The sequence below is a fragment of the Spermophilus citellus genome (assembly GCF_964194105.1).
Source record: "Spermophilus citellus genome assembly, chromosome: 8".
In the NCBI taxonomy this organism is placed as follows: domain Eukaryota; kingdom Metazoa; phylum Chordata; class Mammalia; order Rodentia; family Sciuridae; genus Spermophilus; species Spermophilus citellus.
In genome coordinates, this window is record NC_138189.1 from 39,666,557 (window position 1) to 39,687,559 (window position 21,003).

Here is a 21,003-nt window from a genome sequence, read left to right on the forward strand (position 1 = left end):
CTCTCTGAATCACTCAGACTGGCCGTGAACTTGGGATCCTCCTGCCTCAGCCTCCCAAGTTATTGGGATTACAGGTGTGTACCACTGTGCTGGCTTCCACACAGTCTTTTACTGTATCTTAGGCTGCATTAATTCCTCCCTGCTGGGTATTCTTTCTTATTCTCTACAAATCTTCCCAGAGACACATTTATCTATATGTCCGAGCAGACCCAATTTCATTTCAGCCTTGAAGGCTATGCTTTCTCCATTTTGTACTCCAAACCCAAAAGCACACTGTAGTGGGATTTATCAAATTTGGGGGAAAGTTTAAAATTTGAAGAGGGCTGGGGCTGTAGCTGAGTGACAGAGCACTTGCCTAGCATGTGTGAAGTATGGATTTGATCCTTAGCACCACATAAAAAAAATCAAAAAAAGAAAGGCATGCTGTCCATCTACAACTAAAAAAAAAAAAAAAAAAAAAAAAAGGGATTGATTGAAGAGCTGTGCTGTTCTTTTTTCTTACCAGACTTTCCATATAGAATTCTAAGCTTAGGGTACTTCAAAATATATATGATTAAAATTAATACCATATAACTAAAATAGGAAACTTCCTAATAAATTAGATATCAGTTAACATGAGGTGACTTTCTTTAATAAAGCATTATGTTAAAGCAGTAACCAAGTGAAATGAAATGGCATACCTGTATCCCCAAATCTCTACCTATCACATCCCAAGATACTCAATTATTAATTCTCTCCTGAATTTGAATATAAATGCACAGAAATATAACATTATTATTTTAGTAAGCCTCCCCTCAGGGGTTATTTAGAAATACAACCAGTGAGAAAATTGAAATAATGTATATTATATTATTCAATATATTATATATTGAAAAAATTCCTTATTTACATTTTAAAAGGTGATATTCCAAATAAGAAGCATAGAATATGCTGACATAAAAACTTTCAAATAGGAAGAAAGAGTGGATTGCCTATCTTTGGAATTTGAAGCTTTGATATTGGACAATATGGTGTTGCAGCAAAAGACCTGGACCAGGAGATGGGAAACTTGAATTTTTGAGTATGCTTTGTTATTTACTAGCCAAGTGACTTGGATTAGACATTCAATTCCTTTGAACCTCAAGTCTCATTTCTTAAAATAAGGAAGTTGGATCTGATAGTCTTCAAGTTTCCTTCCAGATATACAATTTCACATTAGTCAACATTCAGTTCACTTTTAGGAACAATTACCAGTGCCTGTTATTTGAAAGCACCATACTAGGTACTAGGGAAATGAAAAGATAAATATACCAAGTTTGTTGACTTCAAAAGTATATAATATGGGCTGGGGGTACAGCTCAGTTGGTAGAGTGCTTGCCTTGCATGCACAAGGTCCTGGGTTCAATCTCCAGTGCCACACACAAAAAGTACACAATCTTGTGGATTCTTAAAATGACCAGGTAATATTTGCAGGGCATTATATAGTCATTTTATTATACTGTTTCATTATTCATGAAACATGTGGGGCAGTGAAACTTAGCAGACTAAGAATGAGTTTTGCCTATCAATCCTCAGGCTGTACCTGATGTACCTCAAAGATCTGGCTAAATTACTCTAAGTCTGTATTTTATTTGAAAATAATTATACTGGCTCAACTGAAAGGTATGTTGAGAAAAATAGCAAAGGTTGTCCATTCTGTACGTTTTTATGGATACCATTTATGTTTCAAAGGAGTGCTAAGAGCTAGGAAAATATCAGCTGGCAGGTCCTTCATATAGCTTAACCAGTATTCAATTATAAAGTTTGCTGCAAATAAGTCAATATAGTAACTGCTAAAACAAGTTATGGGCTTATTTTAGTTTAGAAGTGTCAAGAAGCAAGCCCTTTTCTGTACAAAATATTATGTCTCAGCCTTGAAACACCATGATAAATAGTAAAACAAAAAAATTTAAACACATACAAATATTACACTTACCAAAAATTAGGACTTACATAAAATATATATGTTTTATTTCCCGTGTGTATATTAGGCTAAAACAAACGGGATAAATAATGCAGGAGCAGCATGCCTGCTCAGATTAAGGATAGGCTTTGTTGTCCAACAAGAAACTATCTCAGAATCCAGAGTTACTCATCTCTGTGGGGCCTAGCTGAAGTTCTATCATATATAGAGATGCTCTATGAAAGATTCTTGTCTTAAGGAGGAACCTTAAGTAATAACTTCAAGTAAAATTCTGAGATTCTGTGATTAAGCAAAGTATCTGAATGATAATGAAAGAGATAAAATCATAAAAATGCCATTGATTAAAAAGAAATTAAGAATTAAGAGGGACGAAGCATATGACAAGGAGAGCTATGTGGGCAACAGAAACTGGTTTGCTTGAGCCCTACTTCAAATATCTTGTTTTTGGCCTAACACTTATGTCCTGACTCGAAACCTACATTTCAGAAACCCGCAACAAAAGTCTGGCCTGTAGAAATCAAAACGACTGCCCCTTTGTACCTGTCATTTGTGGTGTCATCCATGCTCTGTGGCGGGATCTGCAAGATGCCTGGGCTGTCTTTGGCAGCATTTAGAAATCTGGGGAAAATGGTGTGTGTGACTTGGGGATGGGGGGTGGGCGGTTGTCTGTGAATGTCTCGAAATATTATTCTGTTACCACAATGTGGTGAGTGTGGTGAACTGGTTTCAAGAGTTGGGAAAACGTCGAAATTCATACGAATGGTGCAAATTTTTGATTTAGGAAACAAGGATCAGAATTCATCTCAATTAACGCCTCTCTCTGCCAAACTGACAGTTTCGTTTTCTGGTTGGCCTCTCCGCGTCAATGACTTAGGTTTTCTTAGATGAGTAACTTGTCTTTCGTGGGTTGGCGATCTGCCCCTGGACTTGCCCATGTGCCAACCTGACCTCGAAGCAGAGTGGCCCTGGATTTGGTGCACGTTGTCTGGAACATGCGGACGTTTCTGACGGACAATGCCTGTAGCATTCGAAGCGTTTTAAACAGTCCATTTGTGACGAAGGGGGTAAAGGTGCGTTGACTTTAGAAAAGAAGTGCATTTTGCGAAAGTGGAAAGAAGATAGCTCGTTGTGGGAGAGATGGGTGTTTCCAGCAAAGGATTTACTAGAAATGAAGACGCGGCAATTCTTTTTCCAGTTTCCTGCGGTAGGAAACAGCTGGCCAGAGAAGTCCCAGTCCAAATTGGGCGCGGACTGGGCTTGCAGAGAGCTGCTGTAAGGCGTGCGGGACAAGTTGTGGGAGACTGGAACGAGAAGCGCTGGGCGCTAGGGATGTAGGGGCTTCGCTACTCTAAGCAACGGGATTCAAGGTCCCGCAACTGCGCTTCCCCTTCTCAGTTCTTAGGGGAACACTTCGCGTGCTTTGTTTCAGACGCCAACCCATCTTTCTCGGTTGGTCTCCAGCTCCACCAATCCCGCCCGCCTCAGGGCGGGGCTTCAGGGTCAAGGTGGACCAATTCCCCAGCCTCGCCCCTACACGCGCTTTCAGACCCCCGGGGATGACTGACAGCAGTCAGGCCCAACCTGCTACTCCAAAGCGGGACCTCCGCCAGGGGCGTTACGGGGACGAGGGGCCCGGACCAATCGTATTGGACATCAGGGGGCGGGGCCTCGTTGCCAGCTCCAGACCGGCACTATCGGCACACCCTTTGTCAAATGAGAGACGAAGAGGGGAGGTCCCTTGGTCTCGGCTCAGCCAATGAAGAGGGCGAGATGGGCGGGTCCGGAGTGCCTGGCGGCGGGTCCTCAGCTCTGAGCCGAGGTGCGGTGAGCCGGTGGGGGGACCGCGAGGCGAGCGCGGGAGCCTGGGCGGCGAGCGGGGTGTGAGCTGCCCGAAAATGCACTCGGATGCCGCAGCTGTCAGTGAGTAGTGGAGAGCCAACAGGCCGGCCCGAGCTATTGCCAGCACTCTCCACTAGGCTCCCTCTGTTCTCGCCCCACGCCTCCTGTCCCGAAAAGCGCCGGGAACCCCTGACGGAGAGCCACCCCTTCCCCTCCCGGGGCTCGGGCGGGCGGTGACGCCGCGGGCGGCGTGGGGCGGGGGCGGGCGTGGGGGGAAGGGGACGGCCTGCCGGGGGCGGGAGGAGGTGAGGGGGGTGGGGACTGGCTCCATTTCAATGTTGGGGGAAGCGGGGGCGGGACGTGCGATGAAGGGCCCGGACCCGAGTGTCCGGGGTGAATGGAGGTGGAGGCTGTGGCGGCGGGCGCTAGCGGGCAGGGCCGGGGGTGGCACCGGTGGGGGAGAGGGAGGAAGCGAGAGAGCGGGGCGCAGGGGTGAGGATTTCCAAGGGGCTGAGCGGTGCGGGTGGCTCCGTGAGAAAGGCGGGTGAGTGCGAGGGGAGCGCGGGGGCGGGGACAATGGGAAGAAGGGCTGGATGGCGAGGGTGGGGGGAACAATGGGGTGGGGGAAAGGGGGCAGTGGCCGTGCGGGGCAGGAGGACGGGCTAGGGACGAGGGCTGATGTAACGGGAGAGCGAGATAGTGGGAAGCATTGGGGTGTGATGGAATAGTTGGGGAGTCCGGCGGGCGGGAGGGGCACTGGAAGGGTGGCTGGGTAACTAAGAGTGGTAAGGATTTGGGGGGTTGGTGTTGGGACGGTAGGGTTATCGGGAGGAAGAGAGGAACGTGGGGAGGATGTGGGGTGGGAGGGTGGGGGCAGGGGTGGGGGCGGTGAGGTGGGGGTGAAAAGCTAGTTAGGAAGGGGAGGTAGGGAGGGGTTGGGGCAGGGGGAGTACTGTCACGTCCAGATTGGGTTCGCGCGGGGCCGGGGGGCGTCGGACTGTGTGTTTCGGAGGGGTGCTTCTTCCCCCGGGTCGAGCCAGGGTCCTTCTGAGGGGGGAGCCCAGAGCCTCGGGGCAAGCGGAGAGGAGGGGGCGGGGCTGGGGTGGAGGGGACGGGGGAGGTGTCCCGAGGTTGGCTGTGGCCACGGTTCTCCCCGAGCGGCGGGAAGCGAGGTCAGCGTTGGCGCGGGCTCGGGCTACAGGACTGGGAGGCGGGGCAGGGGCGCGGGCTGCGGGTTTTCCGCGGCGGGAGCCGGAGGGGTCGGGCCCTGGAGGCCGGGCGAGGGTTTTGCGCAGGGGAGGTGTCGGGGTCCCTGGCGGTCCGTGGGTTTGGCAGTCTGTGACGCAGTTGTCTAATTTGTGGCCATCAGGTGTGGAGGCTGATGTCTTGGGACCTGCTTCCCTGGAGAGAGGGCCGAGCTGGAGGCAGGGCTCAGCTTCTGGGGAGCGCGACCTCACCCCTAGAGCGGGGCGGGCGCTTAGGGGTTTCCTTTAGGGTCTGGCTTCAGTCGCCGGGTGTGAAGGGGAAAGGCAGTCTCGCGGAATTCTGGGACTTGTAGTCCGGGCCGCGCCGGGCCGCGGTTGGGTTGGGTGCACGTGGGTAACTGTGGAAACGAGTCCCAGAATGCAGCGCGCCCCTCAGAGCTTCCCCGCTCTGCTAACTCGTGCTTTATTCCCCCAGCGACCCGAGCACGCTCTCGGGAGGCGCTCCAGTCCCTGGGGACTGTATCAGCCGGAGAGAGAGAGAACGAGCCCAAGCCAAGCCCAGTCCTTTTTTACTTGGGCTCTCGATCTCCGAGTTTATTTTCCCCTGCATTTCCCCTTGTAGAATAAATGCTTAGTCTAGAACCATCTAGCATATAGGTTCAAGAAGCAACGCAAGGCAGCGTTTAGGAAGGTGTGTTTCTCCACATCTTGTATGTAAGCTAGCCTAGGTTGAAAGGTGCAGTCTTATATAAACCTGGGAACACAGTAGAGACAGTTGTATCGCTTATGAAGACGATATAAACTATTTGTTATTTCTTGGGCTATTTCGATTGCCCAAGGATAAGGGGAATTTTTGAATTGAATTGAGTGATGGAGGTGGCTTAATGGAATTTGGGTTGGAATTGTCCCATTCATAAAGCTAGCAGAAAATATGAAAGTGAGTAAAGGTAATATGTGATGTCTTCATCTTTCAGTAAGTGTGGAAAACAAATGAGTGTTGTTTGTTTCCTTTTTAGCTGTGGGCTGAATTCCTTCAGTCTTTAGTATTAAAAACGTTCCTCTCAGTTTGTAGATACCCAACCATGACATCTTCTGCCAGTTCCCTTTACAGTGGTAACTCCCAAATCTAATGTAGAGGTTAGTTAGATGAGGTAGATTATTTTTGTGATATGTCAGCTAATATGAAACTATTGGTAACATAGTCATTAGGTATTTTAATAATCCTAGTGAGTAAAATCTTAAGAAATCCTAAGATTTGGAAACCTTTTGATATAGTTATAAATATCCTCAAGTTGCATATTTACTGCATGATGGTTCTTTAAATGTCTAAAAAGGTCAGTGTGTGAAATAATGAGTATCTTTCTGTCATATTTGATTTAAGTCTGTGGTTAAAATGTCCAAAAAATCCTTTGAAATATGTAAATGTATAATACAGACGTTTTTCAAAAACATGCATTTAATTCTGGGATTTGCTCTTGCAAAGAGGTTGAAAATATATAGAGCTATCTATAATTGTTTTCAAGATTTAAAGAAAATATTAGTCTAGTCATTTCTACCTTTTTCTTTGGTTCTAGTATATCTCAAAGGAGAAGTGCCCATTTCACATGCTTAACTCCTGTCTCCAGCCCTAAAGGCCTGAACTCTTGCACAATATCAGCTTATACTTTCTGCTCTGGTTTTTAGGATCTTCTTTGATTTTGGTTCCTTGGAAAGGTGCTTTTTTTTCTTGTGAATTTACTCTGCATTTAAACAGGTGTTTCTTATACCTTACTTAGCAGTTTTGACAGTTTTAGAATGGGAAGCTTTTTAGGTAATTTTATCTGTAACAGGAACAGAGAAGAAAGTTCCCTCATTCTCTCTGCCTTAGAGGACTTCTGTATACTTACTTACTCTTCATTCTTTGTTCCTGGCTCCAAGATGTGCCTCTACTGGACTTGATCAGATCATTTTTTCAAACTTTTCTGCTTTTATCTTACCTACTTATAGCAGCTCTTACTAACATATTGCCTTCTTCCTGTGTATGATATATGTTTGCATTTTTCTCATCTTAATAATAATCATCCTCCTGATAATTTTAGCTAATAATTAATGTTTAATGATCCTGTTAACTCAGCAGTATAAAAATCAAGTTTGTCAGAAACTGACCTTCTGATAGTTTATATTGTCAATTAGGGTGCTTTTGGCAAGCAGCAACACTCAACTAAAAATGGCTTAAATAATAGGGCTTATTATTGTCCAGTAGCAGGAAGTATAGAAATAGGTGTTTCTTAGACTGATGCAGTGGCTTAACGATGTCATTAAGAATGGGGCTCTTTGTGCTTCCCAGAGTCTTCCCAGCGTCTTCCCAGCACTTAGTATCACAACTCAGCCCTGGGTTCTTTACTCAGCTCCAGATAGAGATCATGAAGAAGCCAGTAAAGAAAACCATCTGAGCTTTATTGTTGCTTATTCTTAAGCAGAAGGGAAATGGAAAACAGCATTGGGCCTGTGGCATGCTCTCCAAGGACTTGAGGGGTAAAGCTTGAGTAGACAAAAAGAGTGGGCTCCTGCAGGCACACATGATGCCACTATTTCTGCACATATCTTGTCAGGTTTTTAACTTAGCATGGGTTTGCGTTTGATATAGTGATGTGCTCATGTGTGTTTGGCCTGCCTGCATTAAACTCACAAAAGACCATGGAGGTAGGTGCTCACTACCACCAGCCCATAAAGGTTGTATATATTGGCAGGCTTTCTATGGTGGGGTGTTGCAGAAAGCTTGGGGGAGGAGTAGCAGCTCCCAATCCTGGTCATTTGTAGAAACATCTTTTGAAGGCAGCTTACTGATGGGGGTGGGGGTGGTTCCTAGAGGTGTGGGGGGCATTGTTGAGGGCCTTTTTTGTCTCTTTTGCATCATTTCTTCTTATATATTTTGACTTTTGATCCAAGCTCTTTGCCTCACATTTGCAATATGATTGCTGCAGCACCAGACATCATGCTTATGTAAGAAAGAAGGGAAGGAAGGAGCATATTTCCTTAAAGTTCCCTGTTAGGGCTTTTTTTCCCCAAAAGCTCGCCCTGGAGACTTTTGTTCCAGTGTCATTGGTAGAACGATTTCATGCTACTCCTAGTTGTGAGGGAGGCAGAGAAAGTAAAGACTGGCGTTTTTCAGCTTCTATGATAGGATGTGGCTTTTGCTAGATTGGAGTAATGGTGCTCAGATGGCTCTGGATTGGCAACAGGTGCACATCTAAGCCAACTACTTAACCAGGTTCTCTCTGGCTTGGTCTCATTTTTTTTTTAATCTTCCTGATGTATTTTCTGCTTTATTCTAAAAGAATTAGGGATGACTTACAAAATATTAAATCCTATCAAGTGAAGGAAAATAAATTGCATATGGACTTAAAAGGTGCACTAAAATTCTTGCTGTCTGTTGGAAATAGACTATGTATCTGGCTCTGAGCTTCCCAGTAGTCAAAGAGGATACCAAAACCAATTAATTTTGTTCATTTGGTTAATGAAACTGCAGTAACTTTTATTAAGGCACACTGTAACCTTAGTTAGGCATTTCTTTATCCTCTCTTTCCCTGGCCAGTAGTGAGAAGGAGAGGATGCTTCTTCCTGCACCTATGGCCATTACCTTTGGTCTGACCCATTTTTCTGTTGTGATAATCAGTTGTACTTTTGTCAGGCTCAACCTCTGTTTCGTCTTCTCTATTACCATTTGAGTGATCTTTGTGCTTAGGATTCCCTCTGCCTACTTGAGAAACTTGGAGTCTCCCAGCTGCTTAGTTAAATATGGACTCTGGTGTGGATGAACAGCCTCTGCTGACTGCCCTCTGTTGCTGCTGTGGAGCTGCTTTACCTTGCCCCCTCTCTCATGGACTCTCGCCCTTAGATCTCCAAATTTTTGGCTACTTCTATTCTGTTGCTCAGTTTCATGTTACATGACAGTGACTGCTTGCTTACTAATTTCTCCTCTCCCTAATTAGATTATTACCCCCTGAGATTTGGGACTGTGTCCACTTAGTGTCTATCATGATGCCTTGCCTAGTGCTTATATGTATTGGATTGAACTTAAACAGCTACTGAATAGTTAGTGAATTATCTATAAAATTTTGCATGCTTCTGAATCTTTTTTTCATTATCTTACATTCCCCCCCCCCCCCCCCCAGGGAATGCAAACTTGCTTTTTCATTCTTTGCCTTTTTTTCCACAAAGTCAGCCAAATGCAAATTAATTTAAATAGTATTTTTAAAAAATACTATTTAAGTTATCTGTCTTGAAGGTGTGGAGAGATTGAAATGCTGGTCATGTGGGAGGAACAGAAGGAGTCTGAATGTGTGTGTCCATTTCTAATCTCATGTCAGAGTCCTGTGTGCAGAAGGTTAGGGTGGTGATAGCAGGTCTTTTGTTTAGGAAGTCTAGAGTATTTAGGCTTTTCTTGCTTTTTGTCTTATCACTATATCCTGTTCCTAAGGATTTATTTAAGTTAACATGAAAAGGCTTTCATTTAGAAACTAAAATATGAGTTGGAGGTAAATTTTTAAAGTAAAATTATCTGTAGTGAATTCTACATCATTGCTGCCAACTCTACAGTTGGTCAGCCTGAATTGGTGTTAATAGCTTTTCATAGCTTGTTCTTTTTCTTATTTTGAAATTCAGGTTATGAGAGGAACCTCTTGAGGATTATTCTTTAAAGCAGAAAGAACATGCATTTAAAATTGTGTTTTAAGAAGACATGGAAACATTTTAGATAGAATTATGTGTTTTAGTAAATCGTTGTATGACAGTTTAGATCCAAGAATTTGTTTTTTTTTCTAGAGTGCCTGCTAGTCCAGTTTCGAATTGCTTTTCTTTAGAAAACATTGTTAATGGGTTATTTTCAGTGTGGGGAGGTAGGCTTGTGGGTTTTGAAACTAATATGCTGAATAAACCACTAAATGTTAGGAAAAGACCCCTGCCTGCCCCAAATAGCACTACCTCTAGGTATGACTTTTTTTCTTTTTCCATCTTTGAGGATTTCTTCCTCTTTTTTTTTTTTTTTTTTTTTTTTTTTTTTTTTTTTGAGAAAAGGGTCTCATCAAGTTGCGAGACTGGCCTCAAACTTGGGATCCTCTTGCCTCAGCCTTCTGAGTTGCTGGAATTACAGGAATGTGCCACCATGCCTGGATTGAGGTTTCTTTTTTTCTTTTTAATTCCCCCTTATGAATATTTTTGGAAACCTTTTTTACATGCTGGCCCATGTCAGTAAGATTTGCAGAGCAGGGGTTTGTGTGTATAGTGTGCATTGTCAGTCTTCTGGGACCCTGGCTCTTTCTCTGGGAATTCCTACCTTTAGCAGGTGGGTTAGGTACACATCCCCAAATGTGAACCTAAAGGTGGAGACAGATGATGGGAAGAAGGCAGGAGCTAATGGAGGCCATTTTGGAGGGTGTTCAATGGTGGCAGCTTTCTATTTTTAGAGGCCCAGGCCAGTTCTGGCACTGTCTGTGGGGTGCCTTGCTATGTGTCCACAATGTTCTTTTGGTTGTATAACTGATAGGCTTAGTTCTCTGTATTCCTGAGAGATTCTGTGAGCTCTCCAATAGCCCTTTTTAAGAAAAGTCACTTTTCTGTTTAATTTGATGCTGATAACTAAGAATTCAGATACTTCAATATCAGACCTGTCAGTGGTCAAATACATAGTAGAACCCCTTGTGGAGAAGAGTAGTGGTTTCCTTTTTTATTCTGGCTACCTGTCGGCTCTGTTCAGAGGTTACCCAAAGGACTGAAGGGGGGCACAAAAGTAATGTCACTTGTAGGTGGTTCCTGCAGCCTTTGCTGGGTTCAGACAGGTTGAATCACATGTTCACCCGTTCACTGCATCTCATTAGATGGAACTGTTTTTTCTGATTACCGATCGATGCTCAGGAGCTAGAGCATTGTTTGGGATCAGACTTGGGAAAATCAGCTGTGGAAATATTTGTGTGTGTGTGTGTGTGTGTGTGTGTGTGTGTGTGTGTAATATTTATTTCATTTAGCCAAAACTGTGTCTGATAGTTGTAATGATTTTTCTAGTCAACTATATTGATGTATAATGTACATATTATAAAATTGTACCAATTATGGTTGGGTGGATTTTGACAAATATATACTGTTGTAACCACTATTGAGATACAGAACATGTTCTGTATGTGTGTCCTCTTGAGGCCAGTACTTCTGCTCCAGCCCCACCACCAGATTTTTGGCTTCCTGAGGCTTCCTTTATGTTAGTTGATGATTTGTCATTTTGCTCTTCTTAATTATAGTACTAAAAGGAATGATAAGTCTCAGTTTAGATTTAACAGAACTGTTAAATCTAAAGAAAAACTATCAGTGCTGTGTAAATGGTAAATCTGATAATTAGTATTTTACTGTGTGGGATTGTCTTGAGTTGGATCACTTGCTCTCTTTTAGAAGGTTTTCCAGTGGATGACTTTTCTTGCCTTTCTGTGACCCAAAGATATGCACTGTTAGCACTTGCTCTTTTGATGTGATAATGTCTTTTAATTGCCAAGTGAATCAGATTGTAGGCTGGAAAGCTTAGTTGTTAGGTGTGGGCACTAGAGTCAAAATGTCAATTCATATCCTGCTCTGCTGTCTATTAGCTGTGTGACTGTAGGTGAGTTACTCAACCACTCTGTGCGCTGAGTCCTCATGTATAAAACTACTTGTTGTCTATGGTGGGGTGTGGAGTTGTATTGTCACCAAATGTTAATACCAAGCATCTGCTCTGTACCAGGTCCTGTTCTTCATCTTTCAAGACTTTTTCATTCTTGTGTGAGGCAGGAGACAGGTAGTAAATAAATCATGGTAAATTTTGTATAGAGAGGTAAAGAGGAGAAGGGGTGAGCACAGGCACCTGGATATATGTGTGTGTGTGTGTGTGTGTGTGTGTGTGTGTGTGTGTGTGTGTTTTAGAGGGGTTTGTAGTTTTAAATACTGTGCTCAGGGAAGGCCTCACTAACAAGGTGTTAAAATTTGATGGGGAAGGGGCCACTCCAGGCAAAGGGAACATCATTGTGGAGGCTCTGTCAGGGAGAGTCCTGGATATGAGGGGCAGCAAGGAGATGATGTGCTGGGAGTAGTTGGGTGAGAGTGGAGGGGAAAGAAGTAGGAGGCAAGATCAGAAGTGGTCCTGAGCAGTAAAGAGCTAAAACACATGAAGTGTTTTTGTTGCTGATTACTGTGTAAAGGCCTTCCAAGGAGCCAGTTGAGAGGAAAAGAGGTTACAGGAAAGAAAGAAGACTCATGTGAGACATTCCCTTACTCAGCCATTCAGCAAACATCTGAGGGATTCTTTTTGCCAGTGCTGCTATAACAAACAAGATGGAGAAGGAGCCTGGGGGCCAGTGTTTAAGGAGTGTTGTTTCCAGGGAGTTCAGTTAGGGCCGAGAAGTAATGGACAGGTGAAGTCTCGATGGATGACAGCTGCTGGGTCAGGTGGAGTCAGGTGGGTAGGAGGGTGGGCTCCTGAGCTGAGGGAACAGCAAGGGTGGGAAGGAGAGCTGAGGCAGCGGGAAGAGTGTGTGGTGAGCTGGAGTGCAGGGGAGGGTGAGGCCTGGCTGAGAGGAGGGGCGCAGGGCAGGGGAAGCTGAGGGGGAGGGTGGTCCGAGGTGGGGCGCAGGAGAAAAGGAGGGTGCAAGGGCCTCGGTGCACAAACACAAAGCATGGGATCCTCACAACACACTTCCCCCCACCCTCAAAGTGGATTTGGGCCTCTTGGTATCCCCAGTTCACAGGTTTAGAAAGTTGTACTGTTCTCAAGGTCACATAGCTTGGAAGTGGGAAACTGAGTTTCTAAGGCATTCTGACTCCAGGAACTGGGGTGTCTCTCCACCACCGATGAAATTATTCTTGACATTTTATTTGTGCTTTCCATTTAATACTTTGTGTAACCCCTTGAGCATTTTGAAATTCCATTTTTTTTTTCTTGGCTTGTGAATGATGATAGCAGAGCAGGTTGGTACGGTTATCTCCATTTTGCCTTTGGTTCTATTCTTCTTGGAATGGTCAGGATTGGGATTTCAGATGCCTTCTCTTACATTCCTCTTCATCCCCTTTCCTGTTGGTCTGCTTATAAGACAATAGGCACTTAAAAAAACAGAACTCACTGGGCAACTGAAGAATTATGGCAAGGAAGAGTATTTCTATATTAACTTGCTGATGAAATAGTCATTTTTGTCTTCTTAGATTTTATTTATTTTAGATGTGTATTGAAATACTCTTGAAACTTATATTTAAATTCAGGAGATAGCTCACTTGCAGAAAAGCTAGGAAATATAAGATTTCTTAGTAGAGCTGCTAATAGCTTTTGTGTAACATTTTTGAAATTATTTTCTTCCTGTAGTTTAGGGTAAATTTAAGTATTTTCCCCTCTTAATATCTCTTCTCTACAGATGCCATTTCCAAAATTTGACTACAAAATACTCATTCTTAATTAAACAGGAAATTGAGGATAGTTGTACAGAGTCAAGTCTAGTGGTTACTGAATTAATAGTTTTAAAGATGCATCATCTTGTTATTCCTCTGCCCTGTCTTTACTTTTTGCTGTTTTAGGTTTTGTGTGTCTTAGTCTCTTCTGCCTTATAGGAATTAAAATAATTAGCCTCATTTGGTGCGTGATAGGGGCCTGCACAGTGCTAAGTGTTTTTGACTGTATCATCTCATTTCATGCTCTGAGTATCCTTGTGGAGAGGAGCCTGTGAGTTACTCCAGCTGTGTTTGGGGAACATGGAGGCAGGCTATGTTAGGTTGGGTACCATGTGCAGGGGAACTCAGCTAGGACACAGCACTACTGGGATTCTAACCCAGGCTCTGATGCCACAGCTCACCTACTCTCCGCTAAGTCTGGGACCTTGTAATATTAGCAAGATTTCAGTATGACTCTTCCTCTGACCCATGGATCTGTGTTTTCAGTGGGTAGGTGGGGTGGGAAGGAATCTAGAGCCTTTTTACCTTGTAACCAAATTGTATGTCCTTAGGTGACTGTCTCCTTGAATATGGCACCAGCAGGGCCGTGTGCTGGGTGGGCACCTCTTTCTCTTGGGTGGCTGGTTCTCCTGTCCTTTTCTGTGGGTTTTGTGAGAGACTTGGGAAGAAAAAGCCAGGTGCGGTTTGCTTGGATGGCTTTCAACTTTGGATGTTGTGCTTGTTGAAAATGCTGAGTCACCTGCAATGACCTGGTTTCCTTATCAGTTTTCCCTTTCTCTAAGCACCCCTTTTGGCTTTTGTGCCTTGTAAGTAGCAAATATTTATTGATGAGGTGAATGAAGCTAATACCTCCTTCCCCTGCTACCTTTGTTTTCTTTTGCTGTCACCTGGCTTTTCAGTCCTGAGCCTTTCCCCTGGACCTTGACCTTTATTCCAGGCACTGATAGGATTACCCCCCCCCCCCCCCCCAGTGAGTTAGAGTCCTGTGGGGCCTCCACAGAGGTTGTCCTAGGGGCAGCTTGGCTGCTAGTAGGATAGAATTGAGTTACAGGTGCTGCACATTAGAATCACCTGGGGCTGCTTGAGAAAAGATTGACCACTCACTTCCATTTGTATTTAATTGATCTGGGTTGGGACCTTAGCATCAGTGTTTTGTGAACTCCTAGGTGAGTCTCCTGTATAGCCAATCCTGTATGGATTCCTGTAAGAAGATTAGTGAGATGGGTTTGGTTTGGCCCTAAGGGAGAGGGCTGAAAAGGTGCAGCAGCTCTTCAGTGTCCCCACCCTGGGAGGTAGGCAGATCATTCCTGCTCACCTTCTGACATAATAGCCAATACCAGGGCAGTGCCTATTCTGTGCCAGGTTCTGTTTTAAGCACATGTTAGCAGTAACTCATTTAATCCTTCCAATATCCTTACGGGGCAGGCACTGTCATGCTTTTTATAGAAAAAGAAATTGTTAATTCTAGATGGAGTCCATGTATGAAACTGATCCATAAACCTAGCTTGTGGATTTTTCTTGTCTTGCAGTATGGAAAAGTCATTTCAAATCTTTGTTTTATAACTTAGCCTCAAATATGAATGTTTATTTTACAAATGAAACTAAGACCTGTCCCATCTCATATAAACTTATCAATTGGTATGCAAAATTGTAAATTGGTATTGTAGATCATTTAAAACACTCCTTTTTATAGTTTCAATTAAAGTATGCTTCACTTTATGATGGTAGAGTCATTTTGAGGTAGAACTTATTTTTTTATTCAATTGATTTTATTTTTTAAATACATGATAGCAGAATGCATTACAATTCTTATTACACATATAGAGCACAATTTTTCATATCTTTGTATATAAAGTATGTTCATGCCAGTTTATATCTTTATTTTAATGTAATTTTTTAAAACACATATGCTTTGTGTTGTTGAGCTCAGATACAGGTCTGCACTGACTTGTGGTCTGACCTGCCTCTTTATCCTCTGGCTATGGTAGCCTTTCAGGATATTAAGCAAATCTAAGATTGGCATTTTAAACATGCTCAAGTCCTGTCGTATAAAAACCTGTATTCCACATACCATCAAGTCCACAAGCATATCTAGTCTCCCCTTCAAAACCAAGCTTCTTGAACAGGTTGTCCATGGTTGGCATATTTTGTTTCCTCATCTCAGTTTATTATGACCTCAGTTCTGTCATTGCAATCTTTGCTGAGGTCATGGGAGTAACCTCCATGTTGCTAAATCCAGTGACTTTTTAAAGCATTAATTCCCCTATTTATTCATACTTACAATGTACTAGGTAGGCTCTTGCTGTTCTAAGTATTGGGATAGGGTAATGAATAAAGGAAAAATGTCCTTGTCCTCCTGAAACTTTGACTCTGGGGATAGTGACAAAGATGCAAATATACATAATTCAGTGTTGGGATCATGAAAGACCTCATATTGTATGATATCCACAAAAGGCAAATCTTTAGATTTAGAAAGTAGATTAACGGTTGCCTAGTATGGAAGGGAGTTGGGGGAAATTGAGAAGTAACTGCTAATGCAGTGGTGTTTCATAATTAGATTTTGGTGATGGTTGTATGACTTCTTGGATATATTAAAACCCTTTGGATTATATACTTTAAATGGGTGAGCAATATGGTATGTGAATTACACCTTCAGAAAACTTTTAAAAATATATCAGGAAGTGGTAAATGCCACAAAGTCTGAATCCAGTGGTGGTTGAAGGTACTGCTTTGGATAGAGAAGGTAAAGGAGACTTCTCTGATGAAGTGACATTTGAATAGATATTTCACTGAAGACAAAGACAACTGTTATGCCTTGTCAATATCAAGTGTCATTGAAGGAAAGGACATAGTAAATGCCATTCCTGAATATACGAGGAAGAGTGTAGCTGGAATAACAGTGAACAAGGACGAAAGAGTGGGGTTCTATAAGACATCATATGGGGTCTCATAAGGACTTGATTTCTTTTATGCTGCACTAAGACATCCAGATTTTCAGTAATTGAAATCACGTTGTGACATGTCTTTTGTGAGTTGGCACCGAGGTCTCCACTCAACATCATTGACATCCTTATCCTGGGTCTATCTGAAACCCAGAGGAAAGAAGGCTGTGTTTCTAGAGGGCTTAAAGAAGCAAGGCAAACCTGAACAGTGGTTCTCAACTATAGTACACCCTTGGCTTTAACAACAATTTTTTTTTCTTTTTCCATGTCACATAGTAAAATTGTCAGGAAGATGGCTATGTACCCCATGGTTTGGAGCACCCTTTAAGCATTCCATGTCGATTCCCAGTTAGAGAGGCATAGCCTTGCACTGCTAGATTGTTTTGTGCTGTCCCAGAGACATTTAGAATGAATGCTGTTTTTGATAACCTTTAATTTTTTCCAGTTTTGTTTTACTTTTTTGGCAACAACATGGTCATTACTCTACCTTTACCTGTATTATGTAAATGTACATAATACAGTGTTGGGATCATGAAAGACTTCATATTGTATATATCTACAAAAGGCAAATCTATAGATTTAGAAAGTAGATTAATGGTTGCCTAGTACCGAAGGGAGTGGGGGGAATTGAGGAGTAACTGCTAAAACAGTTACTACTTTTACCCTGCCCGCCACCAAACTTTACAGGTTTGTTTCATCATTTTTATTGTCACCAAAAAGCATTTATTAAGTGCATAGTGCTGTATTTAAGATGTTTATATCTGAGAACATTGCTCACAGATTAGCTGGAGTTTAGCTAATAATACTTTGATGAACCTTTAGTGACCAGAAAGTGTCTATAACACTGGTATTATATATCTTTTCTGCACCCTCTTTTTAAAAAAATGTTTATTAGCTTTATTAAATAATTTTATTCATTTGGTTCAGAAATAAATGGACAGCATTTTTTATCAGAAAAACAATATATGTTATTTTCATATACCAAGTACATGCCTTTTAAAAATATATTTTGTGTTTAATTGACACATAGTAATGGAACACATTTATGGGATGACATTTCAGTACATGTATACAATGTATAATGATTATAATGATCAGATCAGGGTAATTGCCATATCTAACCCTTACATGTGTATTATTTCTTTGCACTGGGAACATTTGAAATCTTCTCTTCTAGTTATTGATTGTTGTCAACCATATTTATCCTACTGTCATATAGAACAGTAAATTTTTTTCTATCTAACTGTACCCCTGTACTCCTTAACTATCCTCTCTCCATCCATCCCTCCCTCTCCATATCCTTCCCAGTCTCTGGTAACCACTGTTCTATTCTGTACTTCTTTGAGATCAACTCTTTAGCTTCTACATATAAGTAAGAACACGAAGTATTTGTCTCTCTGCTAACTTATTTTGCTAAACATGAAAGTCCTCCAGTTACACTCATGTTGGCTGCAGGCGACAGAATTACATTTGTTTTTATGACAGAATAATATTCCCTTATGTATATATGCATATGTGTATGTGTATCTACTCATATATACCACATTTTTATTCATCTTTTGATGATGATTGATTGCATAACTTGGCTGTTGTGAGTAATGCCACAGTAAATATGCTAACGCAGATGCCTCTTTGACATTTTGATTTAATTTACTTTGGAGATTATGTGTGTGTGTGTATGTATGTGTGTGTGTGTGTGTATATATATATATATACACACACACACAAACACACACACACATATACATACATACACATACCTATCTACCTACCTACCTGGTAGTGAGATAGCTGGACCAGATGTTAGCTCCATTTTAACAAAATCATACATGGAAGGAACTTGATTTCAATCCCCAATTCCCCTCTCTTTTTCTTCCCCTCCTCCCTCTCCCTATTACCCCTCCTCTACTAACCTTCCTTTTGTCTACGTATCATTTCTAGATTTTTGAGGAACTGTTTTCCATATGACTGCCAGTTTACATTCCCACCAGTAGTGTATAAAAGTTCCCCCTTTTTCAATTCCTCAGCATTAATTTTTTTTTTGTCTTTTTGATAATAGCCATTCTACCTGGAGTGAGATATCTCTTTGTGTTTTTTATTTTATTTTACTTTTTTCAGTTTTCGGTGGACACAACATCTTTATTTTATTTTTATGTGGTGCTGAGGATCGAACCCAGCACCCCCCGAATGCCAGGCGAGCACACTACCGCTTGAGCCACATCCCCAGCCCTCTCTTTGTGGTTTTGATTCTTGTTTCCCTGAATGATTAGTGATGTTGAGCAGTTTTTCATATACTTATTAGTGATTTTTATAATCTCTTTGAGAAGTATCTTCAGGTTATTTGCCCCTTTTTTTTCTTAAATTTTTTTTTCTTTTTCATGTGCCCATTTTAAAATTGTATTATGGGTTTTTCTTCCTTTTTGCTGCTGTGACTAAAGTCCCTTATATATTCTGGCAATTAATCCCTTGTCAAATGACTACTTTGCAGATATTTTCCTCCTTCCGTAGGTTGTCTTTTCTCTCCTGTTGATTGTTTTTTCTTTTGCTCTACAAAAGCTTGTTAAATTTGATGTAATCCCATGTGTCAGTTTGTGCTTCGGGGGTCATCCAAAGAATCTGTCCAGACTAGTATTCTGAAGCATTTCCCCTGTGTTTTCTTGTAGAAATTTCATAGTTTTGGGGCCTTATATTTAAATCTTTGATCCATTTTGAGTTAAATTTTTATATATGGTGAGAGGGATCGAGTTTTTTTCTTCTGAGTATGGCTATCTAATTTTCTCAGCATCATGTTCACGTATCGAAGAGACTTTCTCCAATGTATGCTCTGGCCACCTTTGTTGAAAATGTTTGCTGTGGATGTGTGGATTTCTTTTTGTGTTTTCTGTTCTCTTCCATTGGTCTGTGTCTTTTTTTTTACGCCAGTATTGTGCTGTTTTGGTTACTATTGCTTTGTACTATGTTTTAACGTTAAGTACTATAATCTCTAGCTTTGTTCATTTTGCTCAAGATTACTTTGGTTATTCAGGGTCTTCTGTGGTTCCACACAAATTTTATGATTGTTTTTTATTTCTGTAAAGAAGGTCATTAATATTTTGATAGCAATTGTGTTGAATCTCTAGATCATTTTGGTAGTATGGACATTTTAACAATATTAATTCTTCTAGTTCATGAACATGGATGTCTTTCCATGTTTTTGTGTGTGCTTCAATTTCTTTCATCAGAATTTTGTAATTTTCATCCTAAAGATCATTCTCTTTGGTTAAATTTATTTTTAGGTTTTTGTTGTTTATTTTTTGTAGTGCTGTAAATGGGATTGCTTTTTTGATTTCTTTCTCAGTAATTTTGTTATTGGGGCCTAAAAGAACTATTGCTTTTAGTATGTTGTTTCTGTATCTGCAGTCTTACGAATTCATGCCAGTTCTAATCATGGCATGGCAAGGTGGAATCCTTAGATTTTTCTATAAATAATATCATATTATCTGCAAAAAGGGATAATCTAACCTCCTCCTTTTCTATTTGGGTGCCTTTTATTTCTTTCTCTTATTACTCTGGCCCATTTTTTTTCTCTTAAAAAAAGTTGATAGTTTGTTTTATCCAGTTGTAATTTAATTACTTTAAGTTTTAATATTTAATTACTTTAAGTTTGTGGACTTGATGATTAACAACCTTGGGTAGGAAATGCTGCTGCTTTTTTCCCTTCATGGAGTGTGAAAACAGCTTAACAAAAAAGTTAAGCTAGAATGAAAGAAATGGCTAGCTTTGGATTAGCAGTTAGAAGATGTGATTTATTCCCAGCCTGTCCACAGCCAGCTAGCCATCTGATCCTGCTTGGGCTACTACAACAAAGAGAATCCAATGCAAGGGCATGGCGTGGAGGAGGTCTTCTCTCTCACCTCCCATATGCACTTCACTTGGTCTTATTCTTTCAGTACAATCACATTTTATATAGAAATTGTTTCTAAGGCTCCTATAAGGTGCACATCACCTGTATTAAAAATACCACTGAAAATAATTGCAGAAGGCACCTCATTGGAGAATAGCTTGGATGAATCCAGCACAGTCATTTCCTTCTTCCAGTGTTGTAACAGATCACTAGCTCCTAAGTTGAAGCACCTGGCAGGCATTTAGGGACCATGTTTTATGAAAAATGCATCTCTTTAAATACTAGACTCATACAGTGTTGTGATGCACTAAGATTGGCCTGTAAAAACTGAAACTGAGTGACTATTCATGTGTCACATCTTGGTTTAAATAGAAAAGAGGGCAGTTAATGGGACAACTGAAATGCCCCTCCCTCCCAAAGTGAATAAAATTGAATTTACTTGAGTTATGTGGCTCTTTTCTGCAAATCCAGTGTATGGAGGATCTTTCCTCTCCACTTTCACCGCCATTGTCTAACTTGAGGCCCTACTTATTTATTTCCCACCTCAGTCACTTCCAGTTCTCTCCATAAATGGCCACTCTAGATCCAGGTTGCCTGTCATCCATGTTACACTCTTGTCCTAGAGTGGTCTTTCTAGCCGATTCCTGATTAGAATGCTCCCACAGCATCCAGACTTCCACAGGAGTGCTTCTCATACTTCTCCAGCAACATTCTGCAGTGCACAGGTTTGTGAGGTAGGCACTCCCAGGGTTCTGAAAT

At 41.8% G+C, this 21,003-nt stretch overlaps 1 protein-coding gene across 1 annotated transcript in view; it reads left to right on the forward strand.

The window, feature by feature from the left end:
• Positions 1-4,178: 4,178 nt before the first annotated feature.
• DCUN1D4 (defective in cullin neddylation 1 domain containing 4) overlaps positions 4,179-21,003 on the forward strand; it is a gene marked incomplete at its 5' end in the record, with an annotated part of 67,921 nt that continues 51,096 nt past the window's right edge. Inside the window, 2 exon segments of the mRNA XM_081303542.1 lie at positions 4,179-4,218; positions 4,221-4,325. Coding sequence (XP_081159668.1) covers positions 4,179-4,218; positions 4,221-4,325 — 145 coding nt within the window.